The following is a 16022-nucleotide window of genomic DNA, read 5'->3' on the forward strand; positions in this document are numbered from 1 at the left end:
TATATATATATATATAATTAATATGTGTGCGTATGTATATTTAATTGTTTATTAAATATTGCGTGTACGTTGAATGTATTGCCATTACAATAAGGTCAATGTTGAGAACGAAGTTGTTCTTTACAACTGTTTCTGTACTGTAATTAAAATTGATTACATAATAAATGAGCAAAATCGTTTTCCATGTAATTGTCTTAAAATCCGCGTGTCTGAATCACCCTTTGTAACAGACTTGAATCATTTAATTTGTGTAATATATGAATACATTTTACCAGAGTCCCTCCATAAACTAATAATATATTCTGGCTCCATAAACTAATAATATATTCTGGACCTATTCAAATGATGATCTTTGCAAAGCTATCTAACCATTTGTTGCTCGTAAATTGCTCATGAACACCGCCATGTACAATTGAAGGTGTTGTGCCAGTCTTTTGTTGAGTCATTAATACCATTGTATCTGCAGCAGTATTAGAGGAGAAAACAATAGGTCGAGGGAATCGTTCGATATTGATAAGGGCGATCGATTATACCCTTATCAGAGGATAATAGGTATGTAGTGGAAGTTGATCCGATGTCAACACCGACGGACTTTGCCTCGACTTCGACAGGCCAGCGTGTATATAAGGGCCCTGACTTCCGTGGTCCGGCACAGCACAATGAAGGTGTTTGTCTTGTGCGCTCTGTTGGCTGCTGCAGCCGCCTGGCCCAGCTTCAGCTTCGAAAGCCATTCGCTGGATGGCTTCCAGAGCGATGCCTCGGGTAAGATTTGGATTGCGGCGTCTTAGCCGCATTAACCTTCATCTTTTTTATGTATATTTGGTGCCCTCAGTGGCCTCGGTCATGCCCAGAACCTTGTTTTCTGTCGCTCTTTATATTTGTCAACGACCTATCTCAAAAAGTTACAGCAAATTCTAAAAGTGTATTGCTGAGGGTTAGGTTATGAGCTAAGAAAATGCTGATTCAGTTTTCAGACGGCTCCAGATTTGGATGCTGGTCCAGGATGTTTTCCTGTAACACTGATTGATGACAAAGAAATTTTATAGAGGGATAAGTTATGAGTAAATAAGTTTATTAATTTGTGAGATTCAAGTAGTAATTGGTTACTCACTTTGTCAGTATTATGTCACCAGAAATGTCAAACCTTGCGCTCTGCTATCAGCATGTAAAAAGTTTTTGTACAAAATTAAGATTCAGTCACCCTTCTCATTACAATTACGTTTTTCTTTATAACGTGTTTTTTTATACCTTTTTGTTCTTATATTGTAGATGTTCCATTGGCTAAGAGACAACAGGATGTGAATCATCTGTTATGGAAAGTATATGACAATCTATACTTTGATGACTTGAAAGGGTATGCTGAAAGTTTTGATCCTGAGGCCGACACCTCTATGTACAAGGATGGGGGTGAAGCTGTACACAATCTTGTCAAGGAACTGAAGGACCACAGACTTTTGGAGCAGCACCACTGGTTCTCTCTTTTCAATGAACGCCAGAGGGAAGAAGCTTTAATGCTCTTTGACGTTCTGATGCAGTGCAAGACCTGGGACTGTGCAGTACACAATGCAGCATACTGGCGAGAGCGCATGAATGAAGGAGAGTTTGTGTATGCCCTTTACACTGCTGTCATTCACTCTGATCTTGGACATGGCATTGTTCTTCCTCCACTTTATGAGGTTACTCCTCACATGTTCACAAACAGTGAAGTCATTCAGCAGGCTTACACTGCCAAGATGACCAATACTCCAGGTAATTTCCACATGGAGTTCACTGGTACCAAGAAGAACAAGGAACAACGTGTAGCCTACTTTGGAGAGGATATTGGTATGAATGTGCATCATGTCACATGGCATATGGATTTCCCCTTCTGGTGGGAAGACAAATACGGACATCACTTGGATCGCAAGGGAGAACTTTTCTTCTGGGTTCATCATCAGCTCACTGTTCGCTTTGATTCTGAGCGTCTCTCCAACTATTTGGATATGGTAGGTGAACTTCAATGGGATAAACCAATTGAAGAAGGTTTTGCCCCACACACCATCTACAAATATGGTGGTGAATTCCCAGCTCGTCCTGACCACATCCACTTTGAAGATGTTGATGGAGTAGCCAGAGTCCGTGATATGATTATCACAGAAAGCCGCATCCGCGATGCTATTGCCCATGGATATATAACTGATAAAGATGGAAAAGTCATTGACATCATGAATGACAGGGGAATTGACAAACTCGGTGACATTATTGAGTCATCTATGTACAGTCCTAATGTTCAGTATTATGGTGCACTCCATAACATGGCTCACATCATGCTTGGTCGTCAAGGTGATCCCCATGGAAAATACAACATGCCTCCAGGTGTTATGGAACACTTTGAAACAGCCACTCGCGATCCTACATTCTTCAGACTTCATAAATATATGGATAATATCTTTAAGGAACACAAGGATTCCCTTACTCCATACACTCATGAGGACTTGGATTTCCCTGGAATCGACGTAGAAAGCATTGCAGTTAAGGGACCACTTCGAACTTATTTTGAGGATTATGAGTTTGACCTGCGAAATGCTGTAGACAGTGCTGAAGGCATTGCTGATGTGGAACTAAAGGCACATGTTCCTCGTCTTAATCACCACGACTTCTCCTTTGTTGCTGACATCAACAACAATAATGGCAATGAAGTAGTTGCTACATTCCGTCTGTATTTGTGCCCTGACTATGACAGCAATGGAGAGAAATTTGATTATGATAGTGGTCATTGGCATTGCATTGAAATGGACAAGTTCTGGAAGAAATGTAAGTAATAACTTCAGATTTTTGTCAACATTTAATCTAATATGAGGGACGCATTTCATTTGTTTATATTGCACTCATCATTTTTTAATTATTACTGTAAATATAATTTACTTTTATTTCAACAGTGTCTCCTGGGGCTAATCACGTCGAGAGGAAGTCAAGCGAATCATCAGTGACTGTTCCAGACGTACCAAGCTTCCAGTCTCTCATCGATGCTGCTGACAGTGGCAGCTTTGACATGCACGAATTCGAAAGGGCTTGCGGCATCCCCAACAGGATGCTCTTGCCCAAGGGTAAGAAGAACGGCATGGAATTTTCACTCTTCCTGGCTGTCACAGATGGTAGCCACGATCTCACTCATTCCGATGTAGAATCAGAACACGGCGGCACTCATGCTCACTGTGGTGCTCATGGTGAAGTGTACCCTGACAAGCGCCCCATGGGCTTCCCTCTGGATCGCAGGATTCCTGACAGGCGCGTCTTTGATGAAACTACCAATATCAAATTCAGTCACGTGAAAGTTTACCATGATGAACGCAAATTCACCGTTGTAGGTGCCTAGAAGTATTATCAACGCATATTATCAACGCATGTTGATATCTTAGGAGCAGAATGCCATCTTTTTATTGTCATATGGTTTAAATTTTTATTGTAAGGATAACTTAGTTTGAAAACTGAAAACCCTTAAAAAAAATAAAATAACAGTTTCTTATGAAGATATATATATTTTTTATTTCCTTAACAGACACTATGTGGCACAAATGTCTAAGTTTGTCATTTTAATTATCAACATATTAAATTGTATAATCTTCTAAACCTATTGTATATGAAATATCAATGGATACTGACTAAAGCTCATATTGGATGAAAAATTATCTTATCCTTTTCGATGGGTCACACCAAATTAATCCCCTTTAGGGGGATAGTGCCGTCAATGCACCTTATATTCTCCTGCTTCCATCTTACTTTCCACCCTTTTCTAATAATTGAATCATAGTGCAACTGCGATGTTTTCCTCCTGTTACACCTTTCAAGCCTTTTACTGTCAATTTCCGTTTCATTGCTGAATGACCTCATAGGTCCCAGTGCTTGGCCTTTGGCCTAAAGTCTGTATTCAGTTCAGTTCAATTCACACCAAATTAATATGTAACTGTTTCTTTACTGGGTCATGATAATGAAGACTGCTGCTCAGGTCCTGCCTAACTGTGAATTACTCATAAAAAACTCAGTTGACTCTGATAGAATTAGCTGCTAAGTGGGACTGTACATGTATTGTACATTGTCATTATCTGAAAATCCAGACCTTCATGGGTAGAACAACTTTTTACCAGTCGTACATGCCTCTTTGACTGCAGTGTTATTGAAAATGTCCATGAGCCAAAGCAAATCAGTACACTGTGAAGAAATAAGCAACGTTTTGTTGGGAGAGATCCGCAATTCGACAAAGCTTTTTGTAGTTCTAACACTGAATATTGTTTGATTCTCTGAGTATCAGAAGTCGCAACTAGCTATCCTGAAATGTTTATTGCCTGATGTTTACAGAGCATGACTAAATAAAGGCATGAACCTAACAAGTTTTTGTTCCAGTGCAATGGAATATTAAAGATAACGAGCGCATTGAGAAGTTTCAGAGCACATAAGCAAAATTGAAAGTTTTTCTCGACAGGATATAGTCTTTTATTTGCCGAAATATATCTGCGTTCATATTCGATGTTTATCATGGCTGTCTTTCTAACAAAAGAAAAGGAAAAGTCAACCGAGTTGTGAAGCTGAAGTGAATTTCATAAAGATCTTGACTTTGACATGTATAGTTCTGCTGGCCAAAGTGTCAGAATTTGTTTCGGTACTATATTCTAGATGAAGGTGTGGAAGAGAGAGTAATGCGAATAAATAATAAATCAAGCCCTGAATTTGAAAAGGGAAGGTAGGAAGGTATATTAGATCATTTGAAATGCAATGTTTTATTTTAATAGATTTTTCAATTCCATAAAATCTGTTTGATATGTAAAATGTAGGTAGCTTAGTTAGCAAAGCACTTGAGGTTAGAGATTTAGTAAATAAAGCCTCTATTCTACTTCTAATAAGTAGGGTGATATGATTTTGAATACTGATGTGTTTTCCACATAATTTATGAACCTCAATGTAAAGAGAATTTTTGTGACCTGGACTGAGGAAGGAATACAGAAACGCCATAGTGTGAATTCTTTTGTAATAAAATCCACCTCATCAGGGATTTTGTGTCAGTGACATTTTAATATACGTATATATATATATATATATATATATATATATATATATATATATATATATATATATATATATATATATATATATATATATATATATATATATATATATATATATATATATAACTCGTAGGCGTCAGGAAAGGCACTCAATACAGCTGATAGTTTATTCCTAATGCCGACGTTTCACAACTACATTGTTGCATTTTCAAGGCTGAAAAACAGCGAGCTGACTCAATAATTATCATAAAAACATTTATTACAATAACTGATTAAAAACACTACAGTATTGTCTCATTTAAAATGCTAATTCTTTTAAAAATATCTGAGGCACCATGACACTAAAAGAAAGACCTACCCAGACGGGAGCTAAAACAAGACTATTGAAAGGAGAGAAAAATACAAATTAAAACACAAATAGATAAAAGGGAGAAAACAAGGTAACAATAAGGCAAATAGGACCATCAAGCAATAAACAGCTGAGTGGATGATGTTTGGGTGTTCAATGATGGAACTGTTAATTTTATCATTATAGATTCTAAGGTTGTTAAGTCACTGTCTTTCTGTGTTTGTCCTATTATTCGAAAGTCTTTGTTGTCAATGACTGTTTTGCATAATTTAGAATGATTCCTTGTGTTGGATTGTTCTGGGTTGGACAATCTACTCCCGGTTCGGAAGCTAACTCCTCTATGGGCGTCTATGCGTACCCTCAGCAGTCTTTTGGTACATCCAGCGTAAGTCCCCTGGTTACACCTGGGGCAAGTATACTTGTAAACGACGTTGGATGTAAACAACGGACTAACTTTGTCCTTGAGCTTGAAAAAGGACCCGATGGTACAAGGATTTTTGGGGATTAATTTTAGGTTCAGTGCAGGCAGTTCTCTCTGAAATAGATTTAAACATTTTTTCCTAAAATTATCGTCATGTAGGTAAGGGAACGTTGCAAACATTTTCATTTTTTGTACCGTGTGGATGGTCGTGGGTTTTTTCATTTTTTGATTTAAAAACCTGTTTAAAGCCCTGAAAAAGAGCTTTTGAGGAAAACAGTTGTTTTTGAAGTAGTTAGCCAGGGTTACGAAAAAACCCACGACCATCCACACGGTACAAAAAATGAAAATGTTTGCAACGTTCCCTTACCTACATGACGATAATTTTAGGAAAAAATGTTTAAATCTATTTCAGAGAGAACTGCCTGCACTAAACCTAAAATTAATCCCCAAAAATCCTTGTACCATCGGGTCCTTTTTCAAGCTCAAGGACAAAGTTAGTCCGTTGTTTACATCCAACGTCGTTTACAAGTATACTTGCCCCAGGTGTAACCAGGGGACTTACGTTGGATGTACCAAAAGACTGCTGAGGGTACGCATAGACGCCCATAGAGGAGTTAGCTTCCGAACCGGGAGTAGATTGTCCAACCCAGAACAATCCAACATAAGGAATCATTCTAAATTATGCAAAAACAGTCATTGACAACAAAGACTTTCGAATAATAGGACAAACACAGAAAGACAGTGACTTAACAACCTTAGAATCTATAATGATAAAATTAACAGTTCCATCATTGAACACCCAAACATCATCCACTCAGCTGTTTATTGCTTGATGGTCCTATTTGCCTTATTGTTACCTTGTTTTCTCCCTTTTATCTATTTGTGTTTTAATTTGTATTTTTCTCTCCTTTCAATAGTCTTGTTTTAGCTCCCGTCTGGGTAGGTCTTTCTTTTAGTGTCATGGTGCCTCAGATATTTTTAAAAGAATTAGCATTTTAAATGAGACAATACTGTAGTGTTTTTAATCAGTTATTGTAATAAATGTTTTTATGATAATTATTGAGTCAGCTCGCTGTTTTTCAGCCTTGAAAATGCAACAATGTAGTTGTGAAACGTCGGCATTAGGAATAAACTATCAGCTGTATTGAGTGCCTTTCCCTGGACGCCTACGAGTCATGATTTCGAGAGCTGCAGCTCTGATGTTGAGTATATATATATATATATATATATATATATATATATATATATATATATATATATATATATATATATATATATATATATATATATATATATATATATATATATATATACATATATACACGTTTTACATATGTGTGTATGTATGTAAATATATGTGTGTATATTAAAATGTTAATTAAATAATTAAACAGATTCACTGATGAGGTGGAATTTATCACAAAAGAATTCGCACTGGTGTTTCTGTACACCTTCACTTAAGAAATCGTGGATGAACGCCCAGTACTCTTAACACTTCCATGACATTAGCTTGTGCTTACACCGATACACAGAGATTATTTAAGGATCCATTGCAAGAGAGAACATAAAATTGTGTGCAGGAATACAGGAGGATGGATAAGGTGGTCAAGAAGTCGTTGAGAAAAAAATAAGGAACAATAAAAAAGGGAGGAGAGGGCAAGTTGTACTCCAAGGTGTATGAATGAACCAGGAAAAGTTCATTACCAAAATTAAATGGGTTTCAGATTAAAATATCCAAATGGAGAGATGCTGTAGGGTGAGAATACAGTTATAAGTCAGTGGAGTGAGTATTTTGAGGACTTGAATGTGAAGGCTAAAAGAGAGGAAGTGCTTATATGTATAAGAGTACTAGGTATTGATCCAAGCTTGAGAATCCTTTTGGAAGTTACTTTTGAGAATATAAGGATGACAGTTAAGAGACTTAAGAACAGGACAGGAATGCAACAGAAATTGACTGGATTAGAAGTGAGATGTAGAGGCAAAGTACTACAAGTGTTGTTTAGAGGCTGACCGGAGTGTGTAAGGTATGCTTTGATGAGGGAAAGGCTCTGTATTTGGATAAATATGTTAGAATTGAATTGAATTTAACTGTACACCAGGGAAGGTATACGGTATGATAGGATTTTGACTGGAAACAGGTTTAGACTGGAATGAGGGTATGTTGAACAATTGGTTATTGTTAAACAGTTATGTGACGAAGTTGAGGTTAAAGAACAACTCCATATTTTGGCATATCTGAGCCCACAGAGAGCTTTTAGAACTGATAGAGAGGGAAATGTATGGGTTGTTGAGTATGTATGGTGTAGAGGGTAAAATGTTTAGCGATGAAGAGTACTCAAAATGGAAGTGAAGTGTGTTGTAGCATAAGCAGAAGACAGAGTGACTAGTTTGATGTAAAACTGGGGCTGAGACAAGGCGTGTTATTTATGGATGGAAGTTTATGGATGGAGCGATGCAAGTGGTCAGGGAAACAGACAGCAGATGTAGGAGCAAAGTTTTTGGATAAGAAGACTGGTTGTAGATGGAGTGTGGACTGGCTGATGATTTATGGATAATGGATAGCGAAAAGAAACTGCAGAAACTAGTGGAAGAGTTAGTATTTGCTAAAGGAGGAAACTGAGGTGGTAGCGAGCGAGAGTAAGGTTATGAGGGTAAATAGGAACCAGGAATATGAAGCAAATAAGGTTAATGTGGATGGTGAATGAATAGAAGCAGTAGAGGCTTTAGATATTTGGAGGTATATATTTCGAATGGTTATAGGATGAGATAAAAGATGACTTACTGAACTGATGAATCAAGAAAGATAATTAGATGTGCAAGCATGGAGTGTCTATGGAATCAAGTGATAGTATGTACGAATGGGCTTTAGAACCAAATCTCTTTTGTGAAAGTGAAGTCTAAATGTTGAATGCAAGTGAAAGTAAGAATTGGAAGTCGTGGAGATGAATTGTTTACATAGTACATATGATGTAAGTAGAATGGAAAGGGCAAGAGGTCTGCAGATAAGTAAAATTGGTAAAAGGGTTACCATAGGTATAAGGATGTATCAGTGTTTTGAGATGGTTTGGATATGTGGAAAGGATGGAGGATGATAGTTTGGTGAAAAAAATATGTTTCAGAAGAGTTGGTAGGAAAGAGGAGAAGTAGAAAGGGTTAGACAGATTATGTGAAAAGCTATTGGGAAGGAAGGGTCTCAACATTCAGGAAGGAAGGCGATTATTGAAGTCTGTGTACGGGGTGATATGCACTGACGGTGAGGCTTCCAAGCAGGGTTGTTGAATTTTTCTGCAAAGGATTTTCATCCAAGAATCTGCAGCTTGAATATAGCATGGGCAAATACACTTATCAGTTTTAATTCCCCTTGGGTGTGAGTTACTCCTAAGTTCTAATAAATATAATAAATTGATATTATACGAAGTTTGTAACTTAATTTTTGTGGATATTATATATATATATATATATATATATATATATATATATATATATATATATATATATACACACACAAACACACACACACACACACACAATGAAGGCAGGGGAAGCACGCCAACAGGTCAAATAAGTCATATTTATTCGGTTACGTTTCGAAGCAACCAGCAGGCCCATTATCAAGATACAAAGTAATCATACCTAATTAGTACAACAAAATTAAGTGGCAAATATTGAAATACGCCATATAAGCTACAATAAAACAAACACAGCTAAAAATATGAATAAGAACCAACTATTGAGTGTGGAGGCAGAAGGAGGACTGACAAAGAACCGGAAAAACGTAAACAGTTCACGAGAGATAAAGAGGTGTAGACGTGGCATAGGTGTTCAGTTAGGGTATCAGTTTTTCAGTAAACAGTGATTCATTAATTGTTAAAAGCTTGTGATTGTGATTGGAGGCTCTGCCCAAAACCCTATTCTTTGTACTGAATGGAATACTTGCAGTTATCGGCATGATCCCTTATGTTGGAAAATTCTGGATTTGAAAGTTTGGTGCCAGTTCTATAGCTGGCAGCTCTATGACTGTCGATTCGGACCTTAAGTAACCTATGTGTCAGTCCAATAAATATGACTTCCTTGACCTGTTGTTGTGCTTCCCATGCCTTCATTGTATTGTTGGATTTTAGAAATCTCCTCCTGTTGAATATGTATTTATATATATATATATATATATATATATATATATATATATATATATATATATATATATATATATGTATGTATGTATGTATATATATATATATATATATATATATATATACACATATATATATATATATATATATATATATATATATACATGTATATATATATATATATATATATATATATATATATATATATATATATATATATATATATATATATATATATTTACTAACAGGACCTCATTAATACTGGAAGGTATTTAATGGAGATATTTATTCAGGAAAAGTTACAAGTTTTCTAGGATACTTGACAATGAGGACTGTTAGTCCTAGAAAGCTTGTAACTTTTCCTGAATAAATAATCTCCATCACATACCATCCAGTTTTAATGAGGTCATGTTAGTAATTGTATTAATGCACAGAACAACTGTGTAAGTGATAAAGTGATAAACATCTAGTGCTAGACATATATCATATACACTATGTCTAGCACTATTTACAGAGGAGATATTCAGCAATGCTGGGTATTGCCTCATCTGCTGGAAATTTGCTGACATTCTGGTGAAATGTTATGACCACTAAACTATGTATGTTAAGCAGCAGCTTCCCAGGAAGAACCAAGAACCTCAGGTACAGAAGGCTTTAGGTTCCAACTTCTTTTATGACCTCTGGATCAATTGCTAGTGCCCCGGCCTTTCATTTTGAGAGAGTTGGGGTTCGATCCCGATGTGAGTCAGAGATTTATACTACATATATTTATGCTAAGCAGTAAAAAAATAACTCGTCTGGAAATATTTACAAATCTCTAGAAAAATTTTAAAATATATGCACACGTATATATGTGTATAAATATATATATATATATATATATATATATATATATATATGTATGTATGTATGTATATATATATGTATGTATGTATATATATATATATATATATATATATATATATATATATATATATATATATAGATGTATTTGGGTGTGTTATTCTTTTGCAGTTTTTTTATAGCCTTAATTAAACTTAAAGTATTTATCGGAAGCAATAGTTAGCGCGTATTTGGATTTTTTGTTAATCCCACTATTGTATGTTTTTAATTTAGGAGGACAGTGTGAATAAATAAAACTTAACAGTGCTATTGATGAATTTTATTTCTTTATTTGTGCATTAAGTTGGAACCAAAATTGATTTTAAATACCAAAGTAAAGAATCAGGGACATCACTTGATTAAAAATTCAATTCCTCCAGTTCAAAAGTCAGACATTTTTCTTGGGTCGTTTAATGCCCTACAGTGGTGAGTTTGCTGTCATCATGATATACTTTCACGTGACTGAATTTGATATTGGTAGTTTCATCAAAGACGCGCCTGTCAGGAATCCTGCGATCCAGAGGGAAGCCCATGGGGCGCTTGTCAGGGTACACTTCACCATGAGCACCACAGTGAGCATGAGTGCCGCCGTGCTCTGATTCTACATCGGGATGAGTGAGGTCGTGGCTACCATCTGTGACAGCCAGGAAGAGTGAAAAGTCCATGCCGTCCTTCTTACCCTTGGGCAAGAGCATCCTGTTGGGGATGCCGCAAGCCCTTTCGAATTCGTGCATATCGAAGCTGCCACTGTCAGCAGCATCGATGAGAGACTGGAAGCTTGGTACGTCTGGAACAGTCACTGATGATTCGCTTGACTTCCTCTCGACGTGATTAGCACCAGGAGACACTGAAGAAGTAGAAAATTTTATCAATAGCAGTTATCTGTACAAGAATCTTTATGGTCGTCTTATTTATTTAATACAGGAGAAAATGGAGCTTGTAAATAAGTTAAAAAAAGTGATTAGTTGTACATAAAGCGAATGGAAACACAATTAGTCTTAATAATCAAATATAGCTGAGAGAGTTTTTCTCATAAGGATAATGAATATGTGCACATAGAATATTTAAATATATAAATAGAATTAAAGTTATTACTCACATTTCTTCCAGAACTTGTCCATTTCAATGCAATGCCAGTGACCACTATCATAATCAAATTTCTCTCCATTGCTGTCATAGTCAGGGCACAAATACAGACGGAATGTAGCAACTACTTCATTGCCATTATTGTTGTTGATGTCAGCAACAAAGGAGAAGTCGTGGTGATTAAGACGAGGAACATGTGCCTTTAGTTCCACATCAGCAATGCCTTCAGCACTGTCAACAGCATTTCGCAGGTCAAACTCATAATCCTCAAAATAAGTTCGAAGTGGTCCCTTAACTGCAATGCTTTCTACATCAATTCCAGGGAAATCCAAGTCCTCATGAGTGTATGGAGTAAGGGAATCCTTGTGTTCCTTAAAGATGTTGTCCATATATTTATGAAGTCTGAAGAATGTAGGATCGCGAGTGGCTGTTTCAAAGTGTTCCATAACACCTGGAGGCATGTTGTATTTTCCATGAGGATCACCTTGACGACCAAGCATGATGTGAGCCATGTTATGGAGTGCACCATAATACTGAACATTAGGACTGTACATAGATGATTCAATAATGTCACCAAGTTTATCAATGCCCTTGTCATTCATGATGTCAATGATTGCACCATCCTTGTCAGTAATATATCCATGGGCAATAGCATCGCGGATGCGGCTTTCTGTGATAATCATATCGCGGACTCTAGCTACATCATCAACGTCTTCAAAGTGGATATGGTCGGGGCGAGCTGGGAATTCACCACCATATTTGTATACAGTGTGAGGGGCAAAACCTTCTTCAATTGGTTTATCCCATTGAAGTTCACCTACCATATCCAAATAGTTGGAGAGACGCTCAGAATCAAAGCGAACAGTGAGCTGATGATGAACCCAGAAGAAGAGTTCTCCCTTGCGATCCAAGTGATGTCCGTATTTGTCTTCCCACCAGAAGGGGAAATCCATATGCCATGTGACATGATGCACATTCATACCAATATCCTCTCCAAAGTAGGCTACACGTTGTTCCTTGTTCTTCTTGGTACCAGTGAATTCCATGTGGAACTTACCTGGAGTATTGGTCATCTTGGCAGTGTAAGCCTGCTGAATGACTTCACTGTTTGTGAACATGTGAGGAGTAACCTCATAAAGTGGAGGAAGAACAATGCCATGTCCAAGATCAGAGTGAATGACAGCAGTGTAAAGGGCATACACAAACTCTCCTTCATTCATGCGCTCTCGCCAGTATGCTGCATTGTGTACTGCACAGTCCCAGGTCTTGCACTGCATCAGAACGTCAAAGAGCATAAGAGCTTCTTCCCTCTGGCGTTCATTGAAAAGAGAAAACCAGTGGTGCTGCTCCAAAAGTCTGTGGTCCTTCAGTTCCTTGACAAGATGGTGTACAGCTTCACCTCCATCCTTGTACATAGAGGTGTCGGCCTCAGGATCAAAACTTTCAGCATACCCTTTCAAGTCATCAAAGTGTAGGTGGTCATATACTTTCCAGAGTAGATGGTTCACATCCTGTTGTCTTTTTGCCAGTGGAACATCTAAAAACACAATATAGATTGTATTTTAAAGAGAGTTATAAACTTGCTCATGATTGCATGATTGAGGAATTTCAGTGAAATAAATTCTTCATAACTATGTAATTACAGTATTTGAGACTTGGTTCTAAGAAAGCCAAAATATGTCTAGATTCGCTTATTCCTAGTAATTGTATAATGGCAGATAGGGCAAGTCATATTTTACCGTAATATTCTTTTTATCCAGTTCCTTTCCAAATCAAATATGAATTATTTCCATCAACATAACAGTAATCACTCACTGCTTTACTGACTTTCCATAGGAAAATAGAGTGGTACAACTTTTAAACTAAGCACTTCCTGTAATTATGAGTGATAAAAACTAGGAGAGTCGATTAAAATCGATAAGAAAAGAAAGAAAATCTTTTGTTATAAGCATTGTGCTTTGTTTTATTATAGTATATTCGATTTATACACTTGCTAAGTTACTAGATGTCTTTTGTGTGTATTCCATAAAGCAGTGTTGTTTATTAGGCTTGCAGATTCCCCGTATCCCTTAGAGCAGTGGTTCTCAAATTTGTTGGTGTCGTTACCTACCCCGGCAGTGGTACGATAGACCACCATCACCCCTACCCCATTCCTCTTCAGTTATGTGAAGTTATAATGAAAGAACAATATTGGAATGCTTAATTTCTGATGCATTTTGTATGTAAGAAATTAATATTACTTTTACTTAAGTCTTAAGAAGTAAAGATTTTAGATTTTAGACATTATGCCTTTGACAAAAAATTGAAATTAGAGCATAGTTCCATTTATTACAAATTGGAATAAAAGCATCATTTCTTTGGTAATTGATAGAAAATAAAGACATTATTGCTGCATTACTAATTGGAAACATGGTATTGCATTTCCTTTACTAAAATATCAATGCGAGCATCAACATCTTTCAGCTGGTTCCTGGCTTTGGTTTTAATTAATCTATAAACTACTGTATTATTTATTATTTAATTAATTTATTTGTTAATTTATTTATTATTATTATTTATCGGTTTGCTGAATTTTACTCCGAAGAACTATTACTTTTAGAAAGTGCCTCGTTACCCCCAGAAACGTCTTCATTACCCCCACGGGGGTAATTAACCCCAAGTTTGAGAACCACTATCTTAGAGACAGTGTCACAACCAACTAAAAACTTTAATTTATATTTGAAAAAAAGAAGGAAAAAGTCCCTATTTATGTCAGTGTGTGTTAACTGTATCATCGTAAATAATACTGGAATATAATCAAGCCTCTGGACGGCACCTGATTCAGATTATTGTAACTGAAACACCTTTAGAACCTCACCTGAAGCGTCGCTCTGGAAGCCATCCAGTGAGTGGCTCCCGAAGTCCAAGCTGGGCCAGGCGGCGGCAGCAGCCAACAGAGAGCACAAGACAAACACCTTCATTGTGCTGTGCCCATACAGGGCGCCCAAACGCCTTATATACCCCACTCCTTCGTCATTGCAGCCAGGGCAAGTTAATGCCACTTGAAATTATCTCCATAGGCCGTAGACATTGATAAAATCGTTACCGGCTGGTGTTATCACTCTTCACTTGAGACTTGCAGCTTCTTTTCGACTCATGTTAAGTTCTGTAGTAAGCATCTACCAGATGATCCCATTTCAGAAAGCTTGTGTTTTAACGATGGGTGTTTAATTAGTTCTTGACTTGAATATTTGCCTGTGCTCAGCTTTAGCCTAATCGTGTTTACTACCACATTTTAGTGATTAGCTTTCTCATCATGTTTTTGTTCCTTTGGAAGCCGACGTACTTGGCAGCATGTTTAGAGTGAGCCTGAAAGAACCTGTGGAAAAAAGGAAAGGTATAAACATTGAAAACTTGATAAAAGACTTTAAAGTCTAGATGTAAAAGAAAAGAAAGTAATACTCATTAAATGACTAGATTAAAAATTAACGTGATTCGGTGGAGGTTTTTCTTCTTAGCATAAATGAGGAGATACGTAGTCTGTATTCTTTACTCTGAAAATCAAGATAAATATGCAAACGAAAATTATGTTCCCATTGTATTTGACTAAGTAGAATATGAGGTATACTTAAACAAGTGACTGACAGAGCAAGTTTACCTTGATTTCATTTTGATCAGGAATTAGAGAGGTGTGTCGCCCTGTTATGTAAGGTGTATTACAGTTAGGCTTATTTTAAGTCACTGTAAGTTTATATTCTTTTAAGGCACAGATGCCCAAAACAAACTCAGTCACTGCTATAAAAAGAAGTTGAGAAAACTATAAAGGCTGTGTTATTAGACTTCATTTTTACGTAATAATAAATCTACATTTTAAACAAACCGTCAAAGGTTTAGAAAGCAAAGAAGAAAGCAATTTTATTCATGTTCTGGAAACAAATGGTCTGAAGGAGCGATTGCGCTAGAAGCCAGTTGATGAAAGCTTTGATTTTCACAAATTATGTATAAAAATGTAAACTGGTGTGTAAAGTTATTTAAATGACAACCAACTCTCAAAAGTAATACCTAAATACAACACGTAGGGTTAAATCAAAGTTGGAATGAGTCACATGTGATAGGAGGATGTTTCCTTAAAATGT

General features: G+C 36.6%; 2 protein-coding genes and 1 long non-coding RNA gene across 3 annotated transcripts in view; 2 read left to right on the forward strand and 1 right to left on the reverse strand.

Moving 5' to 3' along the window:
• The window catches only part of LOC136844584 (uncharacterized), a 303347-nt gene that overhangs the window by 189684 nt on the left and 97641 nt on the right, over positions 1-16022 (forward strand). The gene's annotated exons all lie outside the window — the stretch shown is intronic.
• LOC136844567 (hemocyanin B chain-like) lies at positions 609-3513 on the forward strand. The gene is made up of 3 exons (XM_067113841.1): positions 609-762; positions 1270-2793; positions 2919-3513. The coding sequence occupies exons 1-3, from the start codon at positions 660-662 to the stop codon at positions 3353-3355; spliced, it is 2064 nt and encodes a 687-aa protein (XP_066969942.1). The 5' UTR covers positions 609-659; the 3' UTR covers positions 3356-3513.
• LOC136844569 (hemocyanin B chain-like) lies at positions 11087-14920 on the reverse strand. The gene is made up of 3 exons (XM_067113842.1): positions 14765-14920; positions 11921-13444; positions 11087-11668 (listed from the first exon to the last, which is right to left on the reverse strand). Exons 1-3 carry the CDS (start codon positions 14865-14867, stop codon positions 11232-11234), a joined length of 2064 nt encoding a protein of 687 aa, XP_066969943.1. The 5' UTR covers positions 14868-14920; the 3' UTR covers positions 11087-11231.

This window comes from Macrobrachium rosenbergii, chromosome 13, assembly GCF_040412425.1.
Source record: "Macrobrachium rosenbergii isolate ZJJX-2024 chromosome 13, ASM4041242v1, whole genome shotgun sequence".
In the NCBI taxonomy this organism is placed as follows: Eukaryota; Metazoa; Arthropoda; class Malacostraca; order Decapoda; family Palaemonidae; genus Macrobrachium; species Macrobrachium rosenbergii.

What these genes read in the sequence shown, in the direction of transcription:
- LOC136844567 (XM_067113841.1), top strand. Translation starts at nt 660, where the DNA reads ATGAAGGTGTTTGTCTTGTGCGCTCTGTTGGCTGCTGCAGCCGCCTGG. An exon ending in CTTCCAGAGCGATGCCTCGG is followed by an intron (nt 763 to 1,269) that starts GTAAGATTTGGA and finishes CTTATATTGTAG; the next exon opens with ATGTTCCATTGGCTAAGAGA. An exon ending in GGACAAGTTCTGGAAGAAAT is followed by an intron (nt 2,794 to 2,918) that starts GTAAGTAATAAC and finishes TTATTTCAACAG; the next exon opens with TGTCTCCTGGGGCTAATCAC.
- LOC136844569 (XM_067113842.1), bottom strand. Translation starts at nt 14,867, where the DNA reads ATGAAGGTGTTTGTCTTGTGCTCTCTGTTGGCTGCTGCCGCCGCCTGG. An exon ending in CTTCCAGAGCGACGCTTCAG is followed by an intron (nt 13,445 to 14,764) that starts GTGAGGTTCTAA and finishes TTGTGTTTTTAG; the next exon opens with ATGTTCCACTGGCAAAAAGA. An exon ending in GGACAAGTTCTGGAAGAAAT is followed by an intron (nt 11,669 to 11,920) that starts GTGAGTAATAAC and finishes CTACTTCTTCAG; the next exon opens with TGTCTCCTGGTGCTAATCAC.